At 41.2% G+C, this 26,430-nt stretch overlaps 1 protein-coding gene across 1 annotated transcript in view; it reads left to right on the top strand.

Moving 5' to 3' along the window:
- The window catches only part of MBTPS2 (membrane bound transcription factor peptidase, site 2), a 77,166-nt gene extending 51,084 nt beyond the window's left edge, over positions 1–26,082 (top strand). Inside the window, exons 8-11 of the mRNA XM_083172465.1 lie at positions 12,761–12,855; positions 17,868–18,063; positions 19,929–20,004; positions 21,107–26,082. Of these exons, the coding sequence (XP_083028591.1) occupies positions 12,761–12,855; positions 17,868–18,063; positions 19,929–20,004; positions 21,107–21,329 (590 nt within the window). The 3' untranslated portion in view covers positions 21,330–26,082. The remainder of the gene's footprint in view (positions 1–12,760; positions 12,856–17,867; positions 18,064–19,928; positions 20,005–21,106) is intronic.
- Positions 26,083–26,430: the final 348 nt, after the last annotated feature.

The raw sequence follows: 26,430 nt of genomic DNA, 5'->3' as shown, positions 1-26,430 counted from the left end.
GCTACATTCAGCTAGAAAGGGAGAGTGTGGGGTGAGTGCTTGTGCCAGGCAGCAAGGGATATTTTCTGGGATATGCCCAAATATAAATCTGGGGAGAGCACTGTATGACAATTTTGCCAGACTTCTTTGTACAATAACAAAGAAGTATATGGAATACATAGGGTAGAATTGAACCCCTTTGTTGCAGAGGTTGAGTGGGGCTCGCCACCTGCATTACAGAAAAATAATGGGTTCCAGGGGTGGGGGAAGACGGCGGCAGCATCAATGATGTAAATTATACCTGTTTGGTACCTATTGTATGACCTTTGATCACCGGACAATGTCACCATGTGCTATGGGAAACTTATGCTTTCTGTATATAGACACAATTTTGTGGGCACCATTTGTGAAAGAGTGGATGTGATTAACAGACACTATGGTCGTGCCCCAACTCATCCATAATTACACCTGTAAATCTGTGGTTGCTCACCTACTGTATGAGAGAGCCCCATTTAGCAGCTTTTGTTTGGTGATCACCAAACAATATCGTATAGCATAGCATAACTGAGAAAATTAGTTTCCCATAGATGGGGAAGGGGATAATGTGCCCCCTTATTAGTGATCACCAGACAGTAACTAAAACAGGACCCAACAAATAAAACTTTCTACATTTTGCCAATAATTTTTTTTTTAAGTGATAATTTAATGTGGTAGGCTGTTTAGTCTTGGTAAGCCTTGAGCTATTATATTTTCTCAATACATAGGAAGAGTTTAATCAAGGACAGTGTAAATTTAAACAAAAACTAAATGTATTTTCAACTAAAGTGCAGATTTTTGTTTTCAGAACCTACATATAATCCTGCTTTTTGGAAAGGTGTATTATTGGTAAAATAAGAACCACAAAGTATTTCTTTGTGGTGCCTATAAGACAAAATAAAAATCATGTTTGCATTTGGTTTCCGGTCATGAAATTTCAATTAAAAACACTTTTTTTATTTGCTATTTGGGAAAAAAAATTCTTAACTAAGAATGCTAAATGTATTTTCTGAAAAAACAGGCTTGTTAAAATAACAAGGTATATTTTTTTGTGTAGTGCATTAACAGTGGTATTAGGTGAGAATATTAGCACAGCACAAGAGTCTAAAAACCCTCAGAGGTGAAGGGGTTAAGAGCCCCTGATTTTGCAGTACTTGCACAATTCTGGCGAGTTTAAAATCGTAATAGAATGCAAATATAAACAAATTTGTAAGAATCCTGTCTGTATTCATCTTGATGGGATGCAAATAGTCATCCCTATGTTTTGTTATTACTGTGAATCAGAAAAGCCTTCCGACGAAGTAGCCAGCAAAAGCAAGCTGGTGGTGCTATATCAGTTAAAAATACACCACGGTGCCCCCCTCCACCATATGCCTTATAGCACATCCATCTGAATGGAGGGTGTAGGATTGATAATTGGTTGTATTAAAAAAAAAAAGTGATGCAAAAATTGTGAACTGCTGTGAGTACACCAGTAAAGAAGAATACAACAAGTTCTGGTGATTTGAACACTGCATCTAATAATAATGCTGACAACTATAGTGCACCTGTATAAGAATATTACAAGAGTGTAATCACCCACCATTGTAATAATCCTTTTCTATAGCCCAAGACTCCTCATTCCCCAATATATTACTCAATGAAATCATTTGAGAAAGAATCTCTTTGATCATTGAAGGTATCCCATTAATTTAGCAAAATAAAAATACTAATGTGTAAGGCTTGACAAACTCTTCTGGGGCCACATGATAATGGCAGGTCACTCGCAGGCACTGCCATAGGAATTATTTGATAGATTACGTGTTGGAAAAAATAAGTTTTTAGGTATTTTTATTTTGACTAAACCATTAACAAAAAGTCTAAGGCTGCGTCTACACTTAGTGGCTCAGTGGGATGCACTGCACCAAAATAGGCTACTATGTGGCCATCTACACACATGCGGCAGCGCAGCAAGCCCCAGGATCCTACCGCAGCATGCTGCGGTTGGACCGGGCTACGGGACAACCGCATTTCAGTGTAAACACATACTGTACATATTAATGTTTGTGTTTGCACAGTGTGGCACCGCCGCATTGAGTGCTCCCCTCCTTTCAATGGGAATCTGGGCAGCGGGACTTGCTGCGTCGTCTGGGACCTCCTCTCTGCAGCAGTAGCGGTCCTGGCCCCCCTCATTGGCGGTGGCAGGTGATCCGCATCCCCCTTATCTATCATCGGCAGCAGCGACCGCAGTGGTTTTTTTTTTTATTTCAAAGTGGCCAGCCAATCATGGCTTGTTGCGTCATTGATCCGTCCCCTGGAGCTGGCTATTAGCCAGCTTGAGACAGGGCAGGCAGTAAGTCGGCGGAGGAGGAGCAGAGAAGAGCTCCTGAAGACAAAGCCCTGGGAGGTGGCAGCCATACCAAACAGTTTAAAAGGCTGCCACCCCTAGGTGAAGAACACAGAAGAAGATCCTGAAGCCCTGGGAGGCGTCAGCTTTGCAAAAGAGCTTAAGCCCTAGTGAAGATGCTGCAGAAGCCCTGGGGGGGGGGGGGAGAAGGAGTTTGATCAAAAATTTTTAAATCTGTGTTTTTGGTTTTATTTTAATATTTCCTTTACAGCGGGCCTTTAATGCCCCACATGCTGGTACCTATGGTTCTCCCAAGTACCAGCATGTGGGACAGGCTTGCTGGGACCTGTAGTTGTACTGTAAATATTACAGTTTAAAACCAGCTATCAACTCTGCACCTATCATGCTGGGGATAGCCCCGGGCATCAGTCCAGGCCTGGGGGGCCCTGGAGAGGGGGGATGCTTTTATTTGGGGGTGTCCCCACCTCGCAAAAAAACTCCTGGCCTGTGCTGACTAGTTGGGGTGGGTAATGCTTTGGCCACAGGACCCCGTCACGCGTATCCCCTGGCTATGGCAGTACACCCTCTGCTAGTGGAGCCTGGTGCTGTTCCCCAAAATATGGGGGACCCCTACTCATTTTTTCCCCCATATTTTGGGAACCAGGGCCAGTTCCAAAAGTCTGATGCTGGTTCTGAAAACACAGGGAACCCTACTCCTTTTATTCCTGCCAAAAAGTGCATCCTGCTAAACAGGATGTGTGTAGACACAAGAAGCTTTATCTCTCTAAACAGGATCCTGTTCAACTGCGTTCTGTCAAAAGGCAATGTGTAGACACAAGAAACTGCATCCTGCCAAACAGGTCCTGTTCAACTGAACTGCATCCTGTTGAAAGGCAATGGTGGTCAAATTTGCAGCCTTGCGAGTCCACCAAACCCCACCCGGCGAAGACCGCACACACACACACACACCCCCGCCGCCCCCTCAAAGTGCGGCATCGCCCGAACAGCTGCGATTGGATGTTTTGCTTAAACATCCATTCTCATGGCTCGGGTAACCGCCCACATCATTGAATAATGTTTAGCGTGCACGCCTATAAAAGTGACTTTTCAGTTACTTACATTTGCGTGCACGCTGGCGTGGATATGGGCGGGCAGCTGACATCCAGTGATGTCAGCTACCCACCCCCACACCCGCGTCACTGCCTCATTGGCTGGGCATTCTCATATGGTAATGGGGCAGCACGGCGCCCCCCGCCCATCTCCCCCCCCCCCCCACGCCGCCGTGGGTGCACGCACCATACGCATGCAGAGCTGAATAAGGCCCAATGTGTAGACACAGCCTAAAATCCTCTTGTCTGAAGAGAATTATTAGAAAATAAAGACATTTTAAATTAAAAAAACTTCACGACACCCTTAGCAAAGGTATGCAATCGACCACTATTGGTTGACAGGTCATAGATCGACTCTTTAAAAAGATCAACATGGCTTAGGTTAACATGGACAAGGTCAACATGAATTTTTTACTTAACTATCCACGTGGTCATAGAGGGAGAAGTTTAATGGTGTGCCCAAAGCATCGTGAGCAAAGCGGTACACTGATATGGTATTCATGTCCACGTAAGTCGACATAGACTCAAAACCGTGAAAGTCTCATGTTGATATTTTCTATGCTAACCTATTGCTTGTGCTGACATTTTGTCCCTGTTTAAGGTGTCGACATATGGTTGGTCGACCCTATGACCCACACCCCTTAGCTAATGGGCCCAGATTTTTTTAAGTTTGGAGAGAGCTAAAGTATCATCAATCCACTTCTGTCACTTTATAGGCTGTGTTTGGAAGATGACCACAAATAATGGGTTGGTAGTTTATCTGAACTAATCTTTCTCTCCAAGCTGTGGGACTCTTGTGGCGCCATATAAATAAACTATACTAATAATAAATCTGGACCCTAGTCCATGGAATGTAGAGAGGCATATAAAAGGTACTTGTTTAGTTTCACGGCGGCAGCGGCCGTGCATCTGAGTCCCCTTGCGGGGCGGGCTCGGTGGCTCGCTGCGCTCGCCACGCTATCTAAAATCAACTCTATGCCAACGTGGATAGTAGGGGTATGAACTATCTACGTTGGCATAGAGTTAATTTCCTTTCTTTTAGATAGTTTGGTGAGCGCCGCACCCGGAAGTTCACGGCGGCCATGCTGCCGCCGTGAAACTAAACGAGTATCATATAAAACCCTGCAAAATGTATACTTCTCCATCTTTTTAGTTTTTCCCCGCTTTCTCTCTTTTGAGTAAGCAGTTAATACAGTGTAGTATTTTGTTTTATTCTACTTGTGGGCTTACCTCCTTTTTTCAGAATTTATCGGGTTTCCTGTATTTGGCATCTACAAGTGCAAGCTGGTAGAGCAATGGCCCCTTGAGAAGCTCCTGCTAGTTGCTACAGTGGTTTAGCAACTTTGGGGTCAGGCTTCTGGGCCTTCCCCTGTGTGTTCACCTATATACAAAATTTAATTGTTGGGTCACAGGGCATAGGCTTATTTGACACCTAAAAACAGCATGAGAAATCTCCAAACTGCTTTATTGCTTCCTTTGGCCTCCATGAGCATGGTCTGCGGGATATTGCCGTGCTTTGAAGCCCGAGCCACCTCCAAACAACTTAAACGCATCAGTACTAGATGAGCTCCTAACTTGAAGTTGTGTTTTACATTTATTGCAGACCGTTTTTCTTTTTTAGTACTCAGGAAAGAAAAACAGCTAGACTTATAACTATGTTTGCGAAGCATGTGGCAAGCTTTTTGCCTGAGAATTGTGAAGGTCCGTATTCCCTTGTACCAAAATACCAAATATCTCTGCTCAATCTCCTGAAATTGGATATTGTCCTCCTTAAACATATTAAGAGTAACTTAATGAGGATTGATGACACACCAACTCATATATTAATGAGGTTTGATGACACACCAACTTCTTCCTTCCTCCAAGATCACCTTTTTGAGGATCATCAGCATAAACAAATGTTTTACTGTAAGTCAACAGGGTCATTAAGGACCTCATTAATAATGAATGGGAACCTCAAGACAGATGTTTCCCCTCTCAGAAGAGAATCAAGGTTGCGTTTCAGCCCAGGTCACTAGTCCATTAGAGGATGTTTTCCAGTTGAAAGTTCCCATGAATAGGAAAATGGACAATGTTTCTGAACACTTCATATTTCCTCAGGGATTTAATAGAATTCTGCTGTGGCCTTGTCATTAAGATTATATACTGACAAAATGTGTAAGGGTAAGCAGGAGAAAATTGGCAGATACTTTGGTACTCTTTACTTAGAAGGGCGCCCACGATTTTGATCGTGGGCATCGTTAGTAAAAAATCTCGGGCATCTCGGGCATTGAATGCACTAAAAAATCGGGTGCGATCAACCGACGAGATGCCCGAGATTTCCCATAGGGAACAATGTTAAATGTCTCAATTGACCCAATTTTCCTGTTCAATGCCTCAATTGACCCGATTTTTCCATAGGAAACAATGTTAAATGGGCCACAGAGGCCAAATAGGCACCCTGAAGTGTATAATGGCCACCCGAATTGATAACGCCACCCCACGATCAACGTCAACCCGATGCGTGGTGAGCGCAGCGGTACGCGTCCTACGACCTTTTCATACCCCCACTATCCACGTCGGCGTGGAGTTGAGAATAGAAAGTGTGGCGAGCCACCGAGCCCGAAGCGTGGCGAGCCCCGCGAGGGTACGCGGACAGCTGTGAAGCCCGCAAAGGGGACGCGGATACATGTGAAGGTATCCGCGTCCCCTCACGGGGCTCGCTGCGCTCGCCACGCTTCGGGCACGGTGGCTCGCTGCGCTCGCCACACTTTCTATTCTCAACTCCACGCCGACGTGGATAGTGGGGGTATGAAAAGGTCGTAGGACGCGTACCGCCGCCCCTCGCGGGCTCGCTGCGCTCGCCACGCTTCGGGTTGACGTTGATCGTGGGGTGGAGTTAACAATTCGGGTGGCCATTATTCACTTCAGGGTGCCTATTTGGCCTCTGTGGCCCATTTAACATTGTTTCCTATGGAAAAATTGGGTCAATTGAGGCATTGAACAGGAAAATCGGGTCAATTGAGACATTTAACATTGTTCCCTATGGGAAATCTCGGGCATCTCGTCTGTCGCATCGCACCTGATTTTTTAGTGCATTCAATGCCCGAGATGGCCGAGATGGGCGCCCTTCTAAGTAAAGAGTACCGATACTTTAAACCTTGATGTGGGGCATTGACCACTTTTACAAAGCTACATGATCCAGTCCACTATTATCATTTCTGCCAGAAACATGGCTTTAGCACTAAACACTAGTATTTCTGTGGCTTTGTCCTTGGATGGCAGACACACAATCAAAGATTCATGTTGCCAACTTCCAGGTGCCATGTCTGCAATGATGTGAGATTGAGCTATACCGTTACAGCATGAGCGTCTGTTATAAGGTGATTTAAATATGTTTTATAGACAGAAAGCAACAATCTTCCTCTATGTATTAATGGATTTGGAAGAGAATCATTCTTTCTTGCAAGTTTAAATGGAACAATACTATGCTTAAATTCCATAGTTTTTTTTTTTTTTTCTGGTAGCAATCCCTACTATCCAATGAGTTATTTAAATGCCACCATGTCGAAAGTGAAATTCCTATTTAATTTTAGGCCAATCCAACCCCTAAAAACCATGCGTCAACATTATGGTGGTTAATTCTATGTATGTCAACATTCTGACTATTGACTTGTAGACCATCTCGACAAAGTGACATGTCTGTGGACATTCTACATATAGGTTATATATTCTTTGTGGACATGGTATTGTTGTAACTACATCAGGAGATTATAAAGTACCTCAAACTTCTTGCCTACCACCTCATCTGAGAATATAGTACACTAGTTCTCGTCAGAAAATTTTTTGCTTACCTCTCCAAAATGTAGGAATTCAGATAAATAAGTTAACTAGTTGTATTTCCTATAGGACCTCAAAAAGCAAACATGATCTTTTATAATGGATCAGGTATAATCATTGCACAAGTATATGAGAGGTTAAGATAATGAGGTGTCGAAAATTATAAGACTTGTTCTGCAAAGAAAAAAAGGGAAAGCGAGTGCGCTAGTCACTTTTTTAACAGGCAATCAATTGATTGGTTCCAGGCTGCAGCTGTGTGCCGTTTCCCTAGTGAATATGGTATATACAAAAGAGCACTGCTTGTTCCCAATAATTGATCTAAATATTCAATAAAAAAACTTTTATATGAATAAAATAAATTTGATTTCTCTCCAAATTGCCGTTATTTGCTTCCTTCAATTTGGGCAATTTTAATCCATCATAATAAGAAGCACAAATAAATATATACTAAGAAATAACAGTTTTTGTAACTAATTCCGTTACTAGAACAACATGTCATTTTGTTGTTTCAGTAACAAGCAGATTTCTGTCTGCTTGCTCTCCGGTGTCCTCAGCCTGCTTGGTAGAATTTAGATTCCATTAATGAATAGCCGCTAAATGTATTATTTAATTGAAAGCAAGTGTCCAGTCCATTCCATTATTATTCCTTTGCCATATGTTTCCCAGTTAGGCTTTGTTCGGAAAGTATACAGGCAGTAATTACTGGGGTTTTATAGCTTATAATATACAGTTGTGCTCATAAGTTTACACACCCTAGCAGAATTTGTGATTTTCTGCCCATTTGTCAGAGAATATGAATGATAACGCACAAACTTTTCTGTCAATCATGGTTAGTGGTTGGGTGAAACCATTTATTGTCAAACTGTGTTTACTCTTTTTAAATCATAATGACAACAGAAACTACCCAAATGACCCCGATCAAAAGTTTACATACCCCAGTTCTTAATACCGTGTATTGCCCCCTTCAACATCAATGACAGCTTGAAGTCTTTTGTGGTAGTATGGGGTGAGGCTCTTTATTTTCTCAGATGGTAAAGCTGGCCATTCTTCTTGACAAAACGCCTCCAATTCTTGGGCTGTCTTGCATGAACTGCACGTTTGAGATCTCCCCAGAGTGGCTCAATGATATTGAGGTCAGGAGACTGAGTTGGCCACTCCAGAATCTTCACTTTATTCTGCTGTAGCCAATGACAGGTCGACTTGGCCTTGTGTTTTGGATCATTGTCATGTTGGAACTTCCAAGTACGTCCCATGCGCAGCTTCAGTGCTGATGAGTGCAAATTTTCCTCCAGTATTTTCTGTTAACATGCTGCATTCATCTTGTCATCAATTTTGACCAAGTTCCCAGTGAGTTTGTACTGTAGCTCACACATCCCCAAAACATCAGCGACCCACCTCCATGTTTCACAGTAGGAATGGTGTACCTCCTCTCCAAATGTAACGTTTATGGGTGTGGCCAAAAAGTTAAATTTTAGTCTCATCACTCCAAATGACTTGGTTCCAGAAGTTTTGAGGCTTGTCTCTGTGCTGTTTGGAGTATTGTAAGTGGGATGCTTTGTGACATTTGCATAGTAATGGCTTTCTTCTGGCGACTTGGCCATGCAGCCCATTTTTCTTCAAATGCCTCCTTATTGTGCATCTTGAAACAACCACACCACTTTTTTTCAGAGAGTCCTGTATTTCAGCTGAAGTTATTTGAGGATATTTCTTTGCATCCCAAACAATTTTCCTGGCAGTTGTTGCTGAAATTTTTGTTGGTCTACCTGACCGTGATTTGGTTTCCACTTCTTAATTAGAGTTTCTTGACATTCTCAGTTGCTTGGATATATTTTTATATCCCTTTCCTGTTTTATACAGTTCAATTACCTTTTCCCGCAGATCCTTTGACCATTTTTTTTGCTTTCCCCATGATTTAGAATCCAGACACGTCAGTGCAGCACTGGATGAAAGATGCAAGGGTCTTTCAGGATACCAGAAACTCACTGACATTTTATACACACACACTGATTACAAGCAAACAGATCATATGTGAGGATGGTTACCTTTAGTAGCCATTCAAACCTTTTTGTGTCAACTTGTTTGCATGTTATCAGGCCCAAATCTTCTGGGTATGAAAACTTTTGATCAGGGTCATTTGGGTAGTTTCTGTTGTCATTATGATTTAAAAAGAGTAAACATAGTTGTTTGACAATAAATGGCTTCATCCAACCACTAACCATGAGTGAAAGAAAAGTTTGTGAGCTTTCATTCATATTCTCTGACAAATTGGCAGAAAATCACGAATTATGCTAGGGTGTGTAAATTTATGAGCACAACTGTAGCGTTTTTCCTTTTAAATTTAGTTTTTACTAATTATTTGGTCAGGTATATACAGTTCTATAAAAGGGATTAGCGCAGAGTATATTTACCATGTTGTACCGTGGTCCAGCTCTGGCAGATTGCATTGCAGTATATGACGGCTTTGCCATGAACGCCTACAAGCTCTAAGATCTGTCAGAACTGGACCTCGGTACAATCGGTATTCCCTTGTTCTACAAAGGCCGTGACAACCTCCTAAATATGCAGGTGTTCCTTGTTTCACCAGATGTTTTTTTTCTGTTTACAGCAGGGGTGGGGCAAAGTCTGAAGTGACCTGGCATATGGTGGGTACCTTTACTAGTGTTAATTTACCTTAGTTGGGAGCACTCATTCATTATATTACATGGAAATTAGGGAATTATTCCCTTTCATTTAGTATCTTTGAGACTTCAAAGGAAGCCAGATATTTCCACCCATATTGCACGTGTATATTTTTTAGAAGTGAGGTGTCCTCCATTATTTTCATTGGTTTGTGGGGTGGCTAAGATCTGAATAACTTTAGAATACCCATTTTCTATCTACTTTCATGTTTCCTTCTGGCTGCACTTCTCCCATGTTCTGTTTTGCTAGAAATATTTTTTTTAGCTGCAATTTAAAAAAAGAAAGATTAATAGCAATAATTAAAGTGATCACCTTCTGTTTTGGAGCGAAGGGTATCTTGTCCTAAATACAGTACTTACAGTACATTTTCTTTTTTTTTTTTACTTTTCTAAATTAATGGAAAGTCTGGCATTTCTAAGTCATTATATGGAGAGTGAGGGACTGAAGCCTCATCTTCAGTGCTGACATATTCACTGGTCCTTGTCTATGGCGTACACTGCAGCTCTAAAAACAACAACCAATTACTATCACAATGGTCAGTGGTTCTTTGGAGTTTTTCCTAACTCCTCATTTGCAGGCTGACTAGGACTGGCCCATTACAGTTCTGGGCTGCTTGCAGATGACAAATCATAATTAGCAGCTGGGGTAAAGTAAAACTCCATGCAGGAAAGCCATTTTAGTGTGGTTATGGGCCATAGGGTCAACACAATTGAGGCCGATAGTCAATAGGTCAACAGGCAAATGGTTGACACATGAAAAAGGTCAATATGGCTAAAAGGTTGACATGGAAAAGATGAGCTTTCCCTTAAAAAAAATTGTGTTTGTGTTGACCTAGGTCATCAACATGGACACCATAGAAGTGTACTGCGTCCCCTCGCATGGCTTGCTTTGCTCGCCATGCTTCGGCACACTATTATATTCCCCCCCCCCCCCCATATGTTCCCTGGGATGGTAAACTATGAACAATTGTGAAAAAAATGCATGTCGACCTTTTCATGTGTCAACCTTTTTCATATGTTGACCTTTTGACTGTCGACCAATGACTGTCGACCTATTTGACCGCATCCCTTTTAGGGGGGTATTCAATGTCAGGGTCACGGCAGTCGAGCTTGTTCGACCGCCGTGATCCAGTCCCGTTCTCGGTCAGCTCGACCGAGAACACGCAGGCGGGATTCAATGTCCCGCCTGCCAGGGAGCGAAAAGGGGGCGTGGCCGCTCGTCACTTCCCGGCTGTTCTCGGCAGAACGAGCCCGACAGCTAGTGATGTCGGGCTCGTTCTGCCGAGATACCCTGCTTAATGCTGTCGGGAAAGACAGCATTGAATAGGGCCCGGCGGGCATCTCCCCGATGGGAGGTGCTCGCCGGAGATTGAATATCCCCCTTGGTGTTGCACCTCTCTCCACCCAACGAACAGAATCGTTTTGTGGGTTACTCACTCCATCGTGCCTAGCAAGCAAAGTGTGTAAAATTAAACGACTTGATAAATAAATAGCTGGGAAGCATCTAAAGGGGTGAGGATGGGCGATTTTTGATTGGTCAAAATCGGCCATGAGCAGCCTGTTCGTTCAGCTGAATAGACACTGCAGGCCAAATATTCTGGCCTGTAGTGTCTATTTGGTTGGGCGATAGCAACATTGCAGGGCCGCGCATCGCTATCGCTCCTGGGTGCACATACGGGGCCATGCAGGAAACCCTTCTAATCGATTTTGACGATGTAGTCAAAATGGCATAGAGGAATTGCCCTGTTCATACACCCCTTAAACCTGGGGTAGCCAACTCCAGTCCTCGAGAGCTACCAACAGTTAATGTTTTCCAGATCTCCTCACAGAACACAAGTGAAGTAATTAGCTCCACCTGTGGATCTTTGCTAGTAATGAGTGCACCTGTGCAGCAGCTAGGTTGTCTGGAAAATATGAACTGTTGGTAGCTCTCGAGGACCGTAGTTGGCTACCACTGCCTTAAACCATGCTCTCAACACAAGAGGTTTAGGGGAAGTCAAATGGAAAATTCTCTTGCCACAACAGGAAATTTGCCTATTGATATGTAAATATAATAAAGGTTAGCTTTTATCAGCTCTGCTATATGGGTAAGAGTGTTCTGTTACATTCGTTTTTTGTGTGTTATAATACAAAATATGGAACTCTTTTGTCATTTTGCAGAGGAAATCTTGATTAGTTAAATAATAGTGTCACTAATCAATATGTTCAATATCTGTGTCCTGATTTACTGTACCAAATACTTTATGGGGGAGTCTATGTGGTTCAATAACTACCTTTCTTCCTACAGAGGCACTGTAGGTACACCCAAGACCAACAATGCAGCCTTAGGTGTGACATGTGAAACTAGGTACTGAGAATCCTGTGATCAGTTTAACCGTTTGAGAGCCGACAACTCTGTGAGAGATGTGCAAAAAAATCCACTAAAAATGCCAGCGTCGCTCACGTTTGTTATATAAATTCAAATAAAAAATGTTGTGTAATAAAAGATTGTATTTCCTATGTAAGGTAAACATTACAGGTCATTACAGTGAATAAAAATGTTTGCACACCTATTTTGACAAATTAACGATGCACTCAGAGGGTTAAATGTATTTTGAATTCTCCTACAACTCAGAGCAAGCATTATCCTATATTCAGCTTTTAATTGTATTTTGGCCTAGCCATATAATATAGGATTACTTTGCTTTAACCGTGTCCTTGTAACTTGTATATATTACAAACCTTTCAGTGTATTTTGTTATCTCATCTGCAACACTGGCTGTGAGAGAAAACCTCTAATGAAACTGTTTCTTTTTTATCTATCCTTTTTTCAGTGTACAGACGGCTGGATGGTTCTGTAGAATGTTGTAGTAACAACAGTCTGTCTGATGTATGCTTCTCGTATCATGGACATGGAAATAGTCAGCAGGTGAGCTTAGTATAAATCAGTAAGGCCTGTTTTTGCCTTCCTGACAGAGGCCTTTTTTTCAAATCTGACATGTATCACTTAAGTGGGGATAACTTTTTTTTGCTTTTACTTATCCCAGTGATTTTGAGATTGTTTTCTCGTGACACATTGTACTTTAAGTTAGTGGTAAATTTTGGTCTATACAGTCTTTTTTTTTTTTGTGAAAAATACTAAAATGTCGTAAAAAAATTGAATTTGCAAAATGTTAAATTTTCTGCTTGTGAGACAAATAATCATACCACTCAAAATAGTTCATAACTAACAAAGATCATATGTATACTTTATGTTTTAATCATTATTTCAAACTCCTTTTATTTTTTTTGGACACTAGGGGGCAGCAGAGTCAAAATTATACACCTTACACAGTAAACGCTGCTTTTGGCTGTTCACGTTTGAACAGCCAATCGCAGCGATCGCTGAGGGGGGGGGCATCGGTGCCCCCCCTGGGCAATGAGGGAAGATGTCTGCTGTCAGGGACAGCAGACATCGTCCCTCTGTCACCGCGTCTATAGACGCGGTGACAGTTTAAAGTCATGACGTACATTTACGTCATGTGTCGGGAAGTACATCCCGACCATGACGTAAATGTACGTCAAATGTTGGGAAGGGGTTAAACAAATGCAGGAGATGCAACGTTGTTATGTTATTTAGGTGCCTTTCCTGTCATGTTTGTACACCAGTCACTCAAGGTAGTGTTTTAGGGTGGGTTTGGCTGAGGATAGCAGTTGACCTCAGATGGTATTTGCACAATAGCTCATTGAATTTGATGGCAGTTAATATAGGAACACAGCAGATAGTCTAGTCTTCCCCTCAGATACCATCTAGTCTTCCCCTCATTTTACATTTTTAACCTCAACCCTATTTGATCTTACATACTGTAGTTACATAGTAGATAAGGCTGAATAAAGACCTGCGTCCATCTAGTTTAACCTAGGTATATATATATACAGGTTGAGTATCCCGTATCCAAAATGCTCGGGACCAGGAGAATTTTGGATAACGGATTATTCCGTATTTCGGAATATTTTAATATTTCAATGATGTATTTTGAAGTATCTTGCATGTATGCTGTATAAACACATAATATACACACGAATATATTTTATTACCACATAAAATACACACAAATATATTTTAATTGTTCAAAAAACAAGGTTTCAAAACGTGAAACAAAATGTGTGTACTATCTCAGCACTGAATTTGAATGCCAAGCAATCATTGTCTTGCACATATATAGTGCCAGTTACATATCATGTCCCCAGTGATGCTGTTACAAATGTCCCCAGTGAGTTTTTAGCAAAAAAAATATTTTTTTTCACTTTCTGGAATGTCCGTATTTCGGAATAATTCGGATAACGGATACTCGGATACGGGATACTCGACCTGTATATATATATATATATATATATATATATATATATATATATATATATATATATATATATATATATATATATATATATATATATTTATTTATATATAGTTAATCTAGTATGTTCTGAAAAATGTAAAGAAAGATTATGATTATTGTTTGTAACCCTTCTCCCGGAAGAGAGTTCCAAAGTTTGACTGCATTGACCATACAGAAAGGGAACTAAAACTTTTTTTTTCTAATCTAAACTCGTGTCCTCGATTACTTTCTAACAGTAAAAAGGGTGTTTGACAGTTGCTTTATAATGGCCCCTGATATATTTGAACATGTTGAGCATGTCCCCTTTAAACACCTCTTCTTTAGTGTAAATAATTCCATACCCCTAATTATTTTTGTTGCTCTTTGGATTTTTTCTAATTCTATGATGTCCTTTTTATTGTGCGGGGCCCAGAACTGCACTCCATATTCAAGGTGTGGTCTAACCAAAGCTTTGTACAGTGGCATAATTACTTTTGAGTCCCTAGTTTCCATGCCCCTTTTAATACATGACAAAATTCTGTTGGCCTTTTTTGCTGCTATGTGACACTGAGCACTACACCCTAGTTTGTCATCTATTTGGACTCCCAGATCCTTGAGTCTTTATTGAATATTGTGTTGTCTATCCCTAACATGTTTAAATTACTCTACTTTCTTAGCCTCTATCATCTCTGATGGGAGACTTTTCCACCTATCCACTACCATTTCTGGAAAGTTTTTTTCCTTGTTTTTTTTAACCTACTGTACTTCCTTTTAGTTTCAGCATACACCCTTGTGTTGTATTACTTCTGTTCCTTTGAAGAATACATATTGTATTAAGATATTTTAAGGTGCCCACACACTAGAAAGATCTGTGATCGTAAGATGTGCGCATAAATTAGCCTTCAAATCTTTTGCCTGTCCTTGACAAAATATTTTAGGCAAGCGCACATCTTTACCAAAGTTTTTTCTTAAGATCCTGTGTGCGTTCCTATGGATCTTTTGTTAAATCTTCTGATCTTTCATGCAGCACGTAAGATCAGAAGATTTAGCAGAAGATCCACGGGAGCACGCATCGGATCGAAATCGGCCGATTTTCGACCGATTATCGATAAACATCGATTTATCGAAATTCGGCCAATCGGTCCAAAAATCGTTCTAGTGTGTGGGCACCTTTAGTCTTTCCTAGTAGGTTTTTGTGCTGTAGGCAATGCACCAATTGAGTTGCCCTTCTTTGTACAGTCTCTTATGTATTTATACCCTTCTGAAGATATGGGGCCAGATGCACTAAACCTCAAACAGTGATAAAATGGAGAGTGATAAACAGCCATGTCATGTCACAGACTGTTTGAAAAATGTCAGGCAGGAGCTGATTGGCTGGTGGTTTATCACTCTCCATGTTATCACTTTTGAAGCTTAGTGCATCTGGCCCATGGCTTTCAGAACTGGGCACGGTATTCTGGAAGAGGCTGTACCAATGCCTTATACAGTGGAATTATGACCGCTTTCTTCCTGCTACCGATTCCTTGTCTAACAACCAAGCATCTGACTTTCCTTCCTCCTTGCTTTCTTACATTGCCTACCTGCCTTTTAAGACACCTGAAATAGTAACTCAAAGATCTTTTTGCTCCTCTGTAGCTTCCATTATATTGCCATTAATTTATTTAGCCTTGGTTTTTGAGACCCAAGTGCATGATTTTGCATTTTTTGGGCATTAAACTGCTATGTTTTTTTTTTTTTTAGTCATAAGCTAATTTCTATCAGTATATTTTTGCATTGTGAGGAAGGCAGAGCACCCGAAAGAAACCCATGCAAGCAATGGGTAAAATATAAAAACTCCACACAGTTAGGGCTGTGGTGGAATCAAACCCATGACCTCAGTGCTGTGACCCAGCAATGCTAGCCATTACACCATACGGGCTGCCGGCCCTGGTTTCAGGCATTGATTATGATGTAACTGTACAAGCACATATGGCATCAGAAAGTTACTGTAGATTTAGATAGTATGAAACTTTTACAAGGCTGTCATGGACAAGCTTTGTTTTAGTTGAATCCCATTTTAAGATTTTTTTTTTCATATTGCTGTCAATTATTTTGTCCTGTAATTATGTTTATTGTATTTCTTTGTTTTTGTTTACTAGGGCTTAGTCATGCTTACTGTAGTACAGTGCCATTGTTCCTATTATAAGCATGTCACCAATACATCTTATGGACCTCCGTGCTAAAAAAAAGGGGGCGTGGCCAATCATAGGTTTATGAAAGGCAATGGCCTATGAATAGCATGTTTGTGGCAGTATGCTCTAACAGGAGTGTTACTCTGCCCATCCACCCCCCCAGTTGACATGGGCCCAGCGGTCTACCCAGACAAACCCAAGCCCTCCTAATGTCTACATGACCTGATGCTCTTGGTACCACTGGTTACAAGAATGTAGGTCAAATACATTGATTAAATCACAAACAGATGAATGTATTTTATTTTAGACAATTATGTTTTCTTAAAGTCATTCATTGTGTTAAGTTGTATGCATTCTATAGTAAAGGCCCCCATACATTAGGCCGACTTGTCCTAGGGACAAGTCGGACCCATTTCTCCTGCGAGACGCCCGGCAGCTCCCCGGGAAGCTCACATACAATGTGGCACTTGATGTGCCATTTTTTACATGTGATAAATCGCATAAGATTTATCACATATAAAATAAACCAGGGAGCTGCCGGGCGGTGAGGAGCAGGGGGGGGGGCGGGCACCGGTGGTGAGCAGCAGCGGCAGTGGGGGCTGGCAGCAGCATCTCTGGGTGCTGCGGGGGATGCCGGTAACAGTGGGGCGGGCGGCGGTGATAATCACCGTGCTCTCACTGTGCAGCTTGCTGGCAGCAGCGTCTCTTCTTGCAGCGGGGGATGCCAGTGACAGTGGGGCGGGCAGCGGTGATAATCCTCATGCTGTCACTCAGCGGGCGGGCAGCGGCGGCTATTACATCTTTAAAATAACACGTCAAATGACTATCCGCCTTCTGATTGGCTGAGATAGCGCACTCTCAGCCAATCAGAAGGCGGATAGTCATTTGACATGTTATTTTAAAGATGTAATAGCCACCGCTGCCCGCCCGCTGAGTGACAGCATGAGGATTATCACCGCTGCCCGCCCCACTGTCACCGGCATCCCCCGCTGCACCCAGAGACGCTGCTGCAAGCAAGCTGCACAGTGAGAGCACGGTGATTATCACCGCCGCCCGCCCCAATGTCACCGGCATCCCCCGCTGTGCACTCATTCCCCAGCCCACTGCAGGAGGTCGGACGTGATCGTACCTGCTGAACGTCCGACCTCCTGATCCGGTCCGATGCGCACGGGACCACGCATCGGATCACATGTCAAACACATGCGATTTTGAGACGATTTCACGCGATTTATCGGCCCAAGTGCCGAAATCGCATGGAATCGGCCCAAAATCGCATAGTGTATGAGGGCCTTAAGTCTGAAAAGCTTTTGTATAACCAGCTTGTCTCAATACCTTGTTGATCCTAGATTATTGTACAACCCATCTTGTGTGATAAAAGCATATGACCTCTGATCTCTTTCTGTTGTTGACAGCATGTTTGTCTACCAGCAAGGAAGGCAATCCAAACAAGCCTTGAATGTAAATCTAATACAGACTGTAAGAAGTCATCTGCTAACAGTGTCTGTGCTGTTCCATCAATAGAGAACCAGAGTCGCCTGATCAGAGTAAAACATCCGCCTCAAGTGGATATGTTGTTTATAGGCTATCCTGTACATCTAGAATATGGAGGTGAGGAATTAATCATTAGGCATTTTGGCAAAGAATTGCATTCGGCTATAAAGGATGTAAAACTCTTGACTTTTTCCTTTTTTGTTGTGTTAAGTATGCTGATCTAGATCACCACAGCTAACAATTTACCTTTGTGTTTTGGCAAGTAGAAGTGGCATGGGTGGTTTAGTTAAGTGACACCATGATCATTGGATAATTATTGATTTGCATTTAAAAAGGTCAAATGGGATTTATCTGCAAGGTCTAAAGGCCCATACACACGAGGTGACTTTGAGCTGAAAGTTGCTCAAAACAGCAGGTTTGAGTGGCTTTCAGCTCAAAGCCGCCCAGTGTGTATGTCCCGATGATGAGCGGTGAGCGCTGCTGCGCGCTCCTGCATCATCGCCGGGAAAGCCGCTCATCTGCTGGTTATATAATGGGTCCATTTGCAGCCAGTGCGAACTTACATGCCTTGTGAATGGTGGGCCGGCATACCACCTGTTAATACTGATTTATTATGACCAAAGAACAATAAGTGAAAAGCGTAGGTTACGTATTATGTCCGTAACCTGCGTACCTCTTATACCTAGCTACGTGCGAACAAAACGTAGCGCAGCGTAGCGTACCTTTATTGTGTATTAGACACCAAAGAACTAATACCTAAATAAGAGATCCCTTCGCAGTACTCTGTCTCCAATCTGCTGATAACACCTTTAAGGACAGTGTCCGTAGTATACCTTATCGCTATGTGCGAATAACAGCCGAGACCACAGTATAGAAGTGAGGAGATAGAAACTCCGTAAATGATGTATTTAAGTCCCTAATGGACAAAGGGGTTTACAGAAATAGGAAATACAAGTATAACACGTAATGCAATCGTCTAACAATAATAAGTACTTTTAAAACACTTACAAAGATGCGGAAACAGATACAATCATAATCAGCCACATTACATAGAAGGGGAATACGAATGTTTACCTACAGGGGAAATAGCGCAGCGCAGTCCGGTCGGAGCTCACTATGTTCAGGTTTGAACTATAGTCCGGTCAATGGTCAGGGAAAGGAAGATGTGCCGAAGTGACCGAGGCCGCCCTGGGTCACCTATCTTATAGGGTCAGAAGGGGGAGGTCAAAGGCCATTCCTATTGGTCAGGGTTCGTATGTCAAGTCCTCTGTGATTGGGGCAAAGTAATACAACTGGTTTGTAAAGGTGCAGGGGGGAAGGTGAACTTTGGAGTCCTTTGTCTGTTGGTATCGTCGTCAGGGGTTGTAAATAGCAGTAAGAACCGGTTACAACTGGATTATTTTGTTATACACTTTTTAACAGGAACAGTCTTGGGAATATGGATTTTGTCCATAACTATCGGACCGTATGAATTGCGAAATATTCGCAATGACCGGAATACTGCGCATTAGAAACGGAACGTAACGGTACTAAACATTATACAGACGGATGTATGTCATGCTAACTAAGCTATGTGTGGTGCTCTAAACCTTTAACTATATTTTATTTAGTGTAAGTATGTTATTATGAATTTATGTGTAATGGTATGGCTGCGCTTCTGGTCCACTTTGTCACACAGACTCGGGTATGGAAACTTTATTTGCGCAACTCTGCGAACCAAAATGGCGGCCATACTATCCTAAAATGGCGTGTGTGCAACTCGACTTTAACACACCATTCGCAATGCGGATGAACCAGAATACCCCCCATAGTGTAAGTGGGGCAGATCCATACATTACTGTGCAGCAGAGGTCACACATAGCAGTCATACTAGTTGTACAGGAGATACTGTATATTAGGAAGGCTGACTGTTTATGGGTAAACTGAGCAAAAAAAACATAACTGTAACATAAGTGAATGATTATAATTTTTTGTTTCCACAGTGAACCTGAGCAGTTTTATTCCACGAAACAAGTTTTTCAGCATAGACCTTCCAGTGGTAATAGAGACCTTTTGCAAGTATCCTTTTGGTGTTCATGGGTAGAAGAGGCTACCAATGCTGCTTGAGTCAACCCCTTTACAAATGGTTTCAAGTACTCCTTCTAGGAACTGTAGCAGGCAGGGCGCTGCTGCACGGGGGCAGCGTAAGGGGGGCAGACCGGGCCCTGCCAACGTCACTGTTCTGGGCGGTCCCGGGCCGCAAATGTCACAAAAGGGGCATGCCGGGCTGTCATAAAAAGGGTATGCCCAGGCTGCGCCGTCACAAAAAGGGGCGGGCACGGATGTCGCCGTCACTAAAGCCCAGCCCCTCTAAAGTCTCTGCACTGCTGGGGAAGCGCCTGGCATCACCATCTACGGCGGCGCTGGGCTTCCCCGTGCAGACCGGTGGTGTCGGAGGCAGGCTGTTTTAGCGGGGCTCTGCTAGAGGGGCATTTAAAGATCGGGCAGGGCTCAGCTCCCCGCTAAAACAACCTAGCAGGAACACTAGTTTCCAACGTAGATGTAGTGAACAAATATATTTCTAATTAATGCATTCCTGATTTTTGTGTCTTTGAAAATGTTTAGCATATTACAAAACTTGCAAAAAAATTGCTTATAATATTGAAGCTTAATGTCCGTGTACCATATCTGGTGACCTATGTGCCACCAATAACCTATAAAGAGCTGGAAGTACAGATGTGTCCTTCTACATCTAGCCTCAACACACCATCTTAGGTCAAAAATGAATAAAGCACAGTAGTAGTTGTTCTTAGCACTATGTGTTACACACTTTGCGTATAATAAAGAAAACATAATTATGCCCATAACTTGTATTAATATTGTCTGTAAACATAATGTATTTCTAAATGAAAATTATTTTGCAATAGGCAAGCTTTAAAATCTTTGAGCAAAATTGTTTTGGCAAAACATGGTTGCAGTGTAATAGCTACACATTCTATGCAATGCCCAGCGATGTTTTTATTTACATTAGGAAATACCATTCTTTGCATTGGCTGGATTCCTATGACCTAAAACAATGAATTTTAGGCCTATTGGATTGGGTTTTTTTTTTTATTTATTTTTTTTATAATTTAGGCATCCTTTGTTATAGTTTGGTTGTTTTACACTTAATTACACTCAGATATGTGATTTCTCTCTCCGGAGCCCTAGCAGTGATCAACGCTGTCCCTTGCTTTGCGCTGGATGGCCAATGGATACTAAACTCTTTCCTTGAAGCCACGTTGAGTTCTCTTATATTAGAGAAGGAGAATAGAGAGCTTTTGGGGTTTTTCATCCTCCTCGCAGGCACCACTCTGTTAACCTCTAATGTGGCTCTGGGACTCTGGATGGTGACAGCCCGGTAGCTCATTTACATTTGCTGGCCGCTTAGAAACGGTCATCGATGGATAATGATACTCCGTTTAAAGAGATCTTCTTACATATATTATGCACAATTTCTGATGTGTTTTTTTTATTTAAATTAAAATAATTATGACCAAAATAATGAAACCTCATTGGTTACAGTTGAATGACAAATGAGAAATATTGGTTCTCTGCTGGAATAATGAGCATTTAGGGATGTCCATTTGTGTTACAAGAATACTGTAAATAATTACAACCTGCTGGTTTTAAAATGGAAACAAACAAAAGGAATACAGGACTTTTTTATTTTCATTTAACATGAAGGATATTTAGTACACGGAGGATATTTTGCACAAAGTGTGGCCCCTCACTCTTCCATTGATTATCATCCATCAATCGGCAACAGATTTGAAATGCTGCAAAATGGTTTCTTGTTCTGATCACAACACATTTGTAGTACTTTTGTGCTGACAAAATTTAATGCGCAAGTGATTTCCTGGGTATCTTGATAACAAATGCATTTTAAGGACCAGTTAATTTATTTGAAAAGTAAACAGAAGGGTGATAAACCAAAGTATTGATGGAAAAAGAAAGCATGTTCTAATTTACCCTATTCCTGTTCTATCAAATATCTTTAGTAAGGCCCTCATTCAAAGATTTTGGTCAATGCACAGCAGCTGCACTAACTTATTCAAAAGCTACAGGAGCCATTTTGTGTTAAAAAATTCCACTGCAGGCTTCTGGGATTCGATGGCTGCATCTGAAGTCAAAACATTGGATCCTCTGCCTGATCGTTTGACAGTATACCTGCCAGGGTCAGTGATGGCTGACATGCCCAGAAAATGGGGCAGACACGCACCTGTTTTTTGGCACGGTCTAATTCTATGCAGATTGCCACTCACCTGATGTCTGTCTCTGCACTGTGACACACATCACAGGACTTTATGTGCACATATGCATTGCGGTTCCTGCACATGTGCAGATCAGAAAATTCAATGTAAATCTCTGCATCAGGCCCTAAGGCGGTTATGGTGGTTGTGCAGCATTCCTCTCCTCTCTCTATATACATTTCAATAAAGCTCGTGAGCTCTCCGTCTTTCTAAGCTGAGTGACTTTATATTCAAAGGTAGAATATGTGGTATAACTACCAATAGACTGCTCCGGAACAGAGCCGCTAGTGATCCAATAATCTACCTTGATTTTACCAAGCAATAAGAAGTGCTCCAATAGGAGGCTAGGCTTGTACTGCTGAAAGAAAATATTTATAGGCTCATTCGTTATGTCTCCTCGGTTCATACAAACTTTATTTTTTAAATGTTTAATTTTCAAGCACATCGTCCCTTTTTTAAAGGAGGATAAACAAATGGTACAGTTTGTTTCAGTCTTGGCATATAATGCTTTGTAGGACTGCACTGTGATAACTTGGATGATGTAACATGTTTTATAACAATTATGCTGGATGATAAAATAATGCTGTTTTATCAGCAAGGTCAGAATTACTATGTTACTATGTGATTTGTAAAATACAGGTTGAGTATCCCTTATCCAAAATGCTCGGGACCAGGAGAATTTTGGATAACGGATTATTCCGTATTTCGGAATATTTTAATATTTCAATGATGTATTTTGAAGTATCTTGCATTTATGCTGTATAAACACATAATATACACACAAATATATTTTATTACCACATAAAATACACACAAATATATTTTATTTGTTCAAAAAACAAGGTTTCCAAACGTGAAACAAAATGTGTGTACTATCTCAGCACTGAATTTGAATGCCAAGCAATCATTGTCTTGCACATATATAGTGCCAGTTACATATCATGTCCCCAGTGATGCTGTTACAAATGTCCTCAGTGAGTTTTTAGCAAAAATAAATATTTTTTTTTCACTTTCTAGAATGTCTGGTTTTCGGAATAATTCGGATAACGGATATTCGGATACGGGATACTCGACCTGTACAATGGAATTAATTAGTTATGGGGATTATGAATTTAATCAGGCAAAAAGAGCACTAATGTTATTGTAAGCGATGGTCTTTCCAGAGTCCTAATTAAACTGGCCATACATCAGAACGATTCTTCGGCCGAACCCATGATTTCATTGGATCGTGCGATCGATTGTGTGCACGTCATGAGGAGTTTTGTTCAGGATTGTGGCAATTGTGAACAGATACACTTTTATATAAAAATGACAGATCCACTTAATGTTAGGAAATTATGCAGTGGGTCAGCTGGAGAATCCTGGCATTTTATTCTTTTGACTAGATGATGCTCCTTAATGGACAACTTTTCTTTGTGGTTGAATGGGTGACTATTAATTATACCCGACTAATACTTTCTAATCTTCCATGCCCCGTTTGTGACATCTACCCAAAATCCCTGCTTGCTCTAATGGCTCCACTCTCTACTCCACTTTCCTATTCCTTCTGATTCGGTTTGTAACAATAATTCAGATGATTGTGGAAGGTAAGTGTTGTTGTTCTTGTTGTTGTTATTTTTATTATTTATATTCTTGCAAAAGGACAACTTTTATGAGTGACATTTCTGTTATGCCCATCCCATATAATTGGTCTATGGATTTAATTTTCATTTTTTGCATTGTTTCAGAGCTATGTGGGAATGCATAACCATTGTGCTCTGGAAAGTGTGCCAGTTGGTGAACTCTACCTGTTCACCTGCTGGTTGGTCTGAAAACCACTGTGACAGTTATCTGTAGTCACCCACTAAGCAGGGATTTTTCAAATTCGACTCCTGTGAGGCTGAAAAGGGGTAAAATGTTTCACCCAGCAAACCTTTAAGTGCCCATACACGGTGTGATGATCGCACCCGTTATGGGCTGGATCGCATCGTAACGCATGCGATTTGTGTGCGATGTGATCCGTGGGAAGTACAAAAAGTATGTGCAGCACATACTTTATGTACTGTGCAATGGGATGCCTGCAGGTGTGCGCATCCTATCCTATCGCATCGCACGCTGCTATCGCAGCGTGTATGGTCACCTTTTGCTTAGTTATTATTTGTTATCTTGTTTGAAAATAAAAATTGTATGAAGAATGATCCAGCAGAAGAAACTATGTACTGTAACTTATGGTTTGCACACACGGTGAGATTCTCTTGCTATTCGACTTAAGATTTGAGTGCTATGCAATCTTTGCTAACTCTGTACTTTTTACATACAATTCATACAATCTGCATTAGATTTGCACTATGTAGTCATTGCTGCCCTGTCTACCTGGGTTTTGATTTGTGCTGTCATGGGAGCGCGTATCGGGATCACAAGGAAAAACCTGTACGATCTGCATATGATCTGCATGCGATTTGACTATATAGTCAACATCTAATGTCAAATCTCACTGTGTGTACACAGCATTACTGTTATTCTCTTTTCTGTTTCTATGTATAACACTTGTTTCTACTGTGGTGAAACTAGTGATTATAAGGAATTGGAACATTTAATGGCAGTAGCAAAACTTTAGAGTTATAGGGGGAAATGTCATAGGATGAGAGATTCAGAAAGTGAGAGATTTGGTAAGAAATCTCCAGTTTGTTTAATACAGTAATCATTTACACTGCAAAACCAGTTTGATTTTGAAGTTTAAATGATTGCACTTTTAAAAACTGGAGATTTCTTACCAAATCTCTCACTTTCTGATTCTCTTGTCCTATTACATTTCCCCCACAAGGTTGTTCCATCAGACTTATGTTGTAGAGGACTGAGTACACTGCCAAGACTGTCTAAAATATAGTATAAGTTTACATACAAGCCTTCATTATATTATAGGCAAAATGTAGAGTGATGAACAACCAGTCAATCATCCCCTAACTGCCATGTTACAGGTTGTGTTTAAGAAATGCCATTTAGGTGCTGATTGGCCAGTACTTTATTCTTACAATTTATGACTCACCACTTTATCACTTGTTAAAGCTTAACACATTTGTCCCAATGTCCCCAGTCTAGTTTTTTATTTCCTATTATTGGTTCCTGGGGAATTTTAGAGCCGATTAGAACTATTTTGAGTCTTTCTTACCTTTTACTGAACAGTGTCAGAAAAAAATCATGTGGTAAACCCCCAGACCGTTTCCTGCACAGGTTATTACATTAGAGGAACATTTTCAATGTTAGGATATTAAAAAATATTTAGTAGCATGTGAAGCAGTCTGTCACTTGTTCATATATTTTCTTCTGTACAAAAACCACTGATATGACCTCACTTTTTATGTTTTGTGATGTGTCTAAATGTATTAATAGCGGCCCAAAAAAACCATCTTTTCCAGCTTGCTTGTATGATGGAAAACCAAAGCATGCTCTGTTCTAGCGTGTGGAGCATGTACAAATTTCCATGACAAAAGACACACTTCTTCTGTAACATAAAGGATACATACTGTATGTATAGCCAGAAGGTAATTTTACTTTAAGTAAGCATTTGATGCCCTATCATACTTGAGGTCATAAATACTAAGCTAGTCCAATTGCCTGTTATGTTGGCTACTGGGTGGTGGAATAGTGAGGACTTAAGTGTACAATACATTTGAAGAGAAAAAAAGAGAAATATATAATCTGCTGAATAGAGTATTATTTATCAACCAAAATATCGGTTACATTGCTGAATTCTTTAGGTGATGGTGACTTTAATACCCTTTGAAAGTTTCAACATTTGCTGCTATCTACAAGTATCTACAAAATGTATCCAAATATACTGTATTCTACTGTTGTCTCCTGAAAATAAAGTTTAATTTTCTTACTGCCAAAATGATGATGTGTGTTCTTTTGTACCATACTTTCTAGAGGTATAACACATGATTAAAGGGAGCCTCACCATGGTTGACATAGACAAAGTCATTTTGTGATTTTTTATTTTCTATACTGCGTATTCCAGTAAAACATGTGACGAGACACCGTCTACTGTAAGTGTACAGCCCTAAACACTCGGTGATCTTGTGTTGAATGACCAGAGCAAGTTGGCCTTCTATGTGGCCTAATACTGTACATGGTGCAGATACTAGGACAGGAATATGGGCCCTGTTTAGACCTGATTTCACAGCTGCAAATTCGCATGGCTGATCATTATGGATATACGCACGGTTCTAAGTAT

Source organism: Crinia signifera, chromosome 2 (genome assembly GCF_055691185.1).
Source record: "Crinia signifera chromosome 2, ASM5569118v1, whole genome shotgun sequence".
NCBI lineage: Eukaryota > Metazoa > Chordata > Amphibia > Anura > Myobatrachidae > Crinia > Crinia signifera.
Note: the sequence above shows the minus strand (reverse complement) of the source record. Positions and strands in the feature narration are given on the sequence as shown.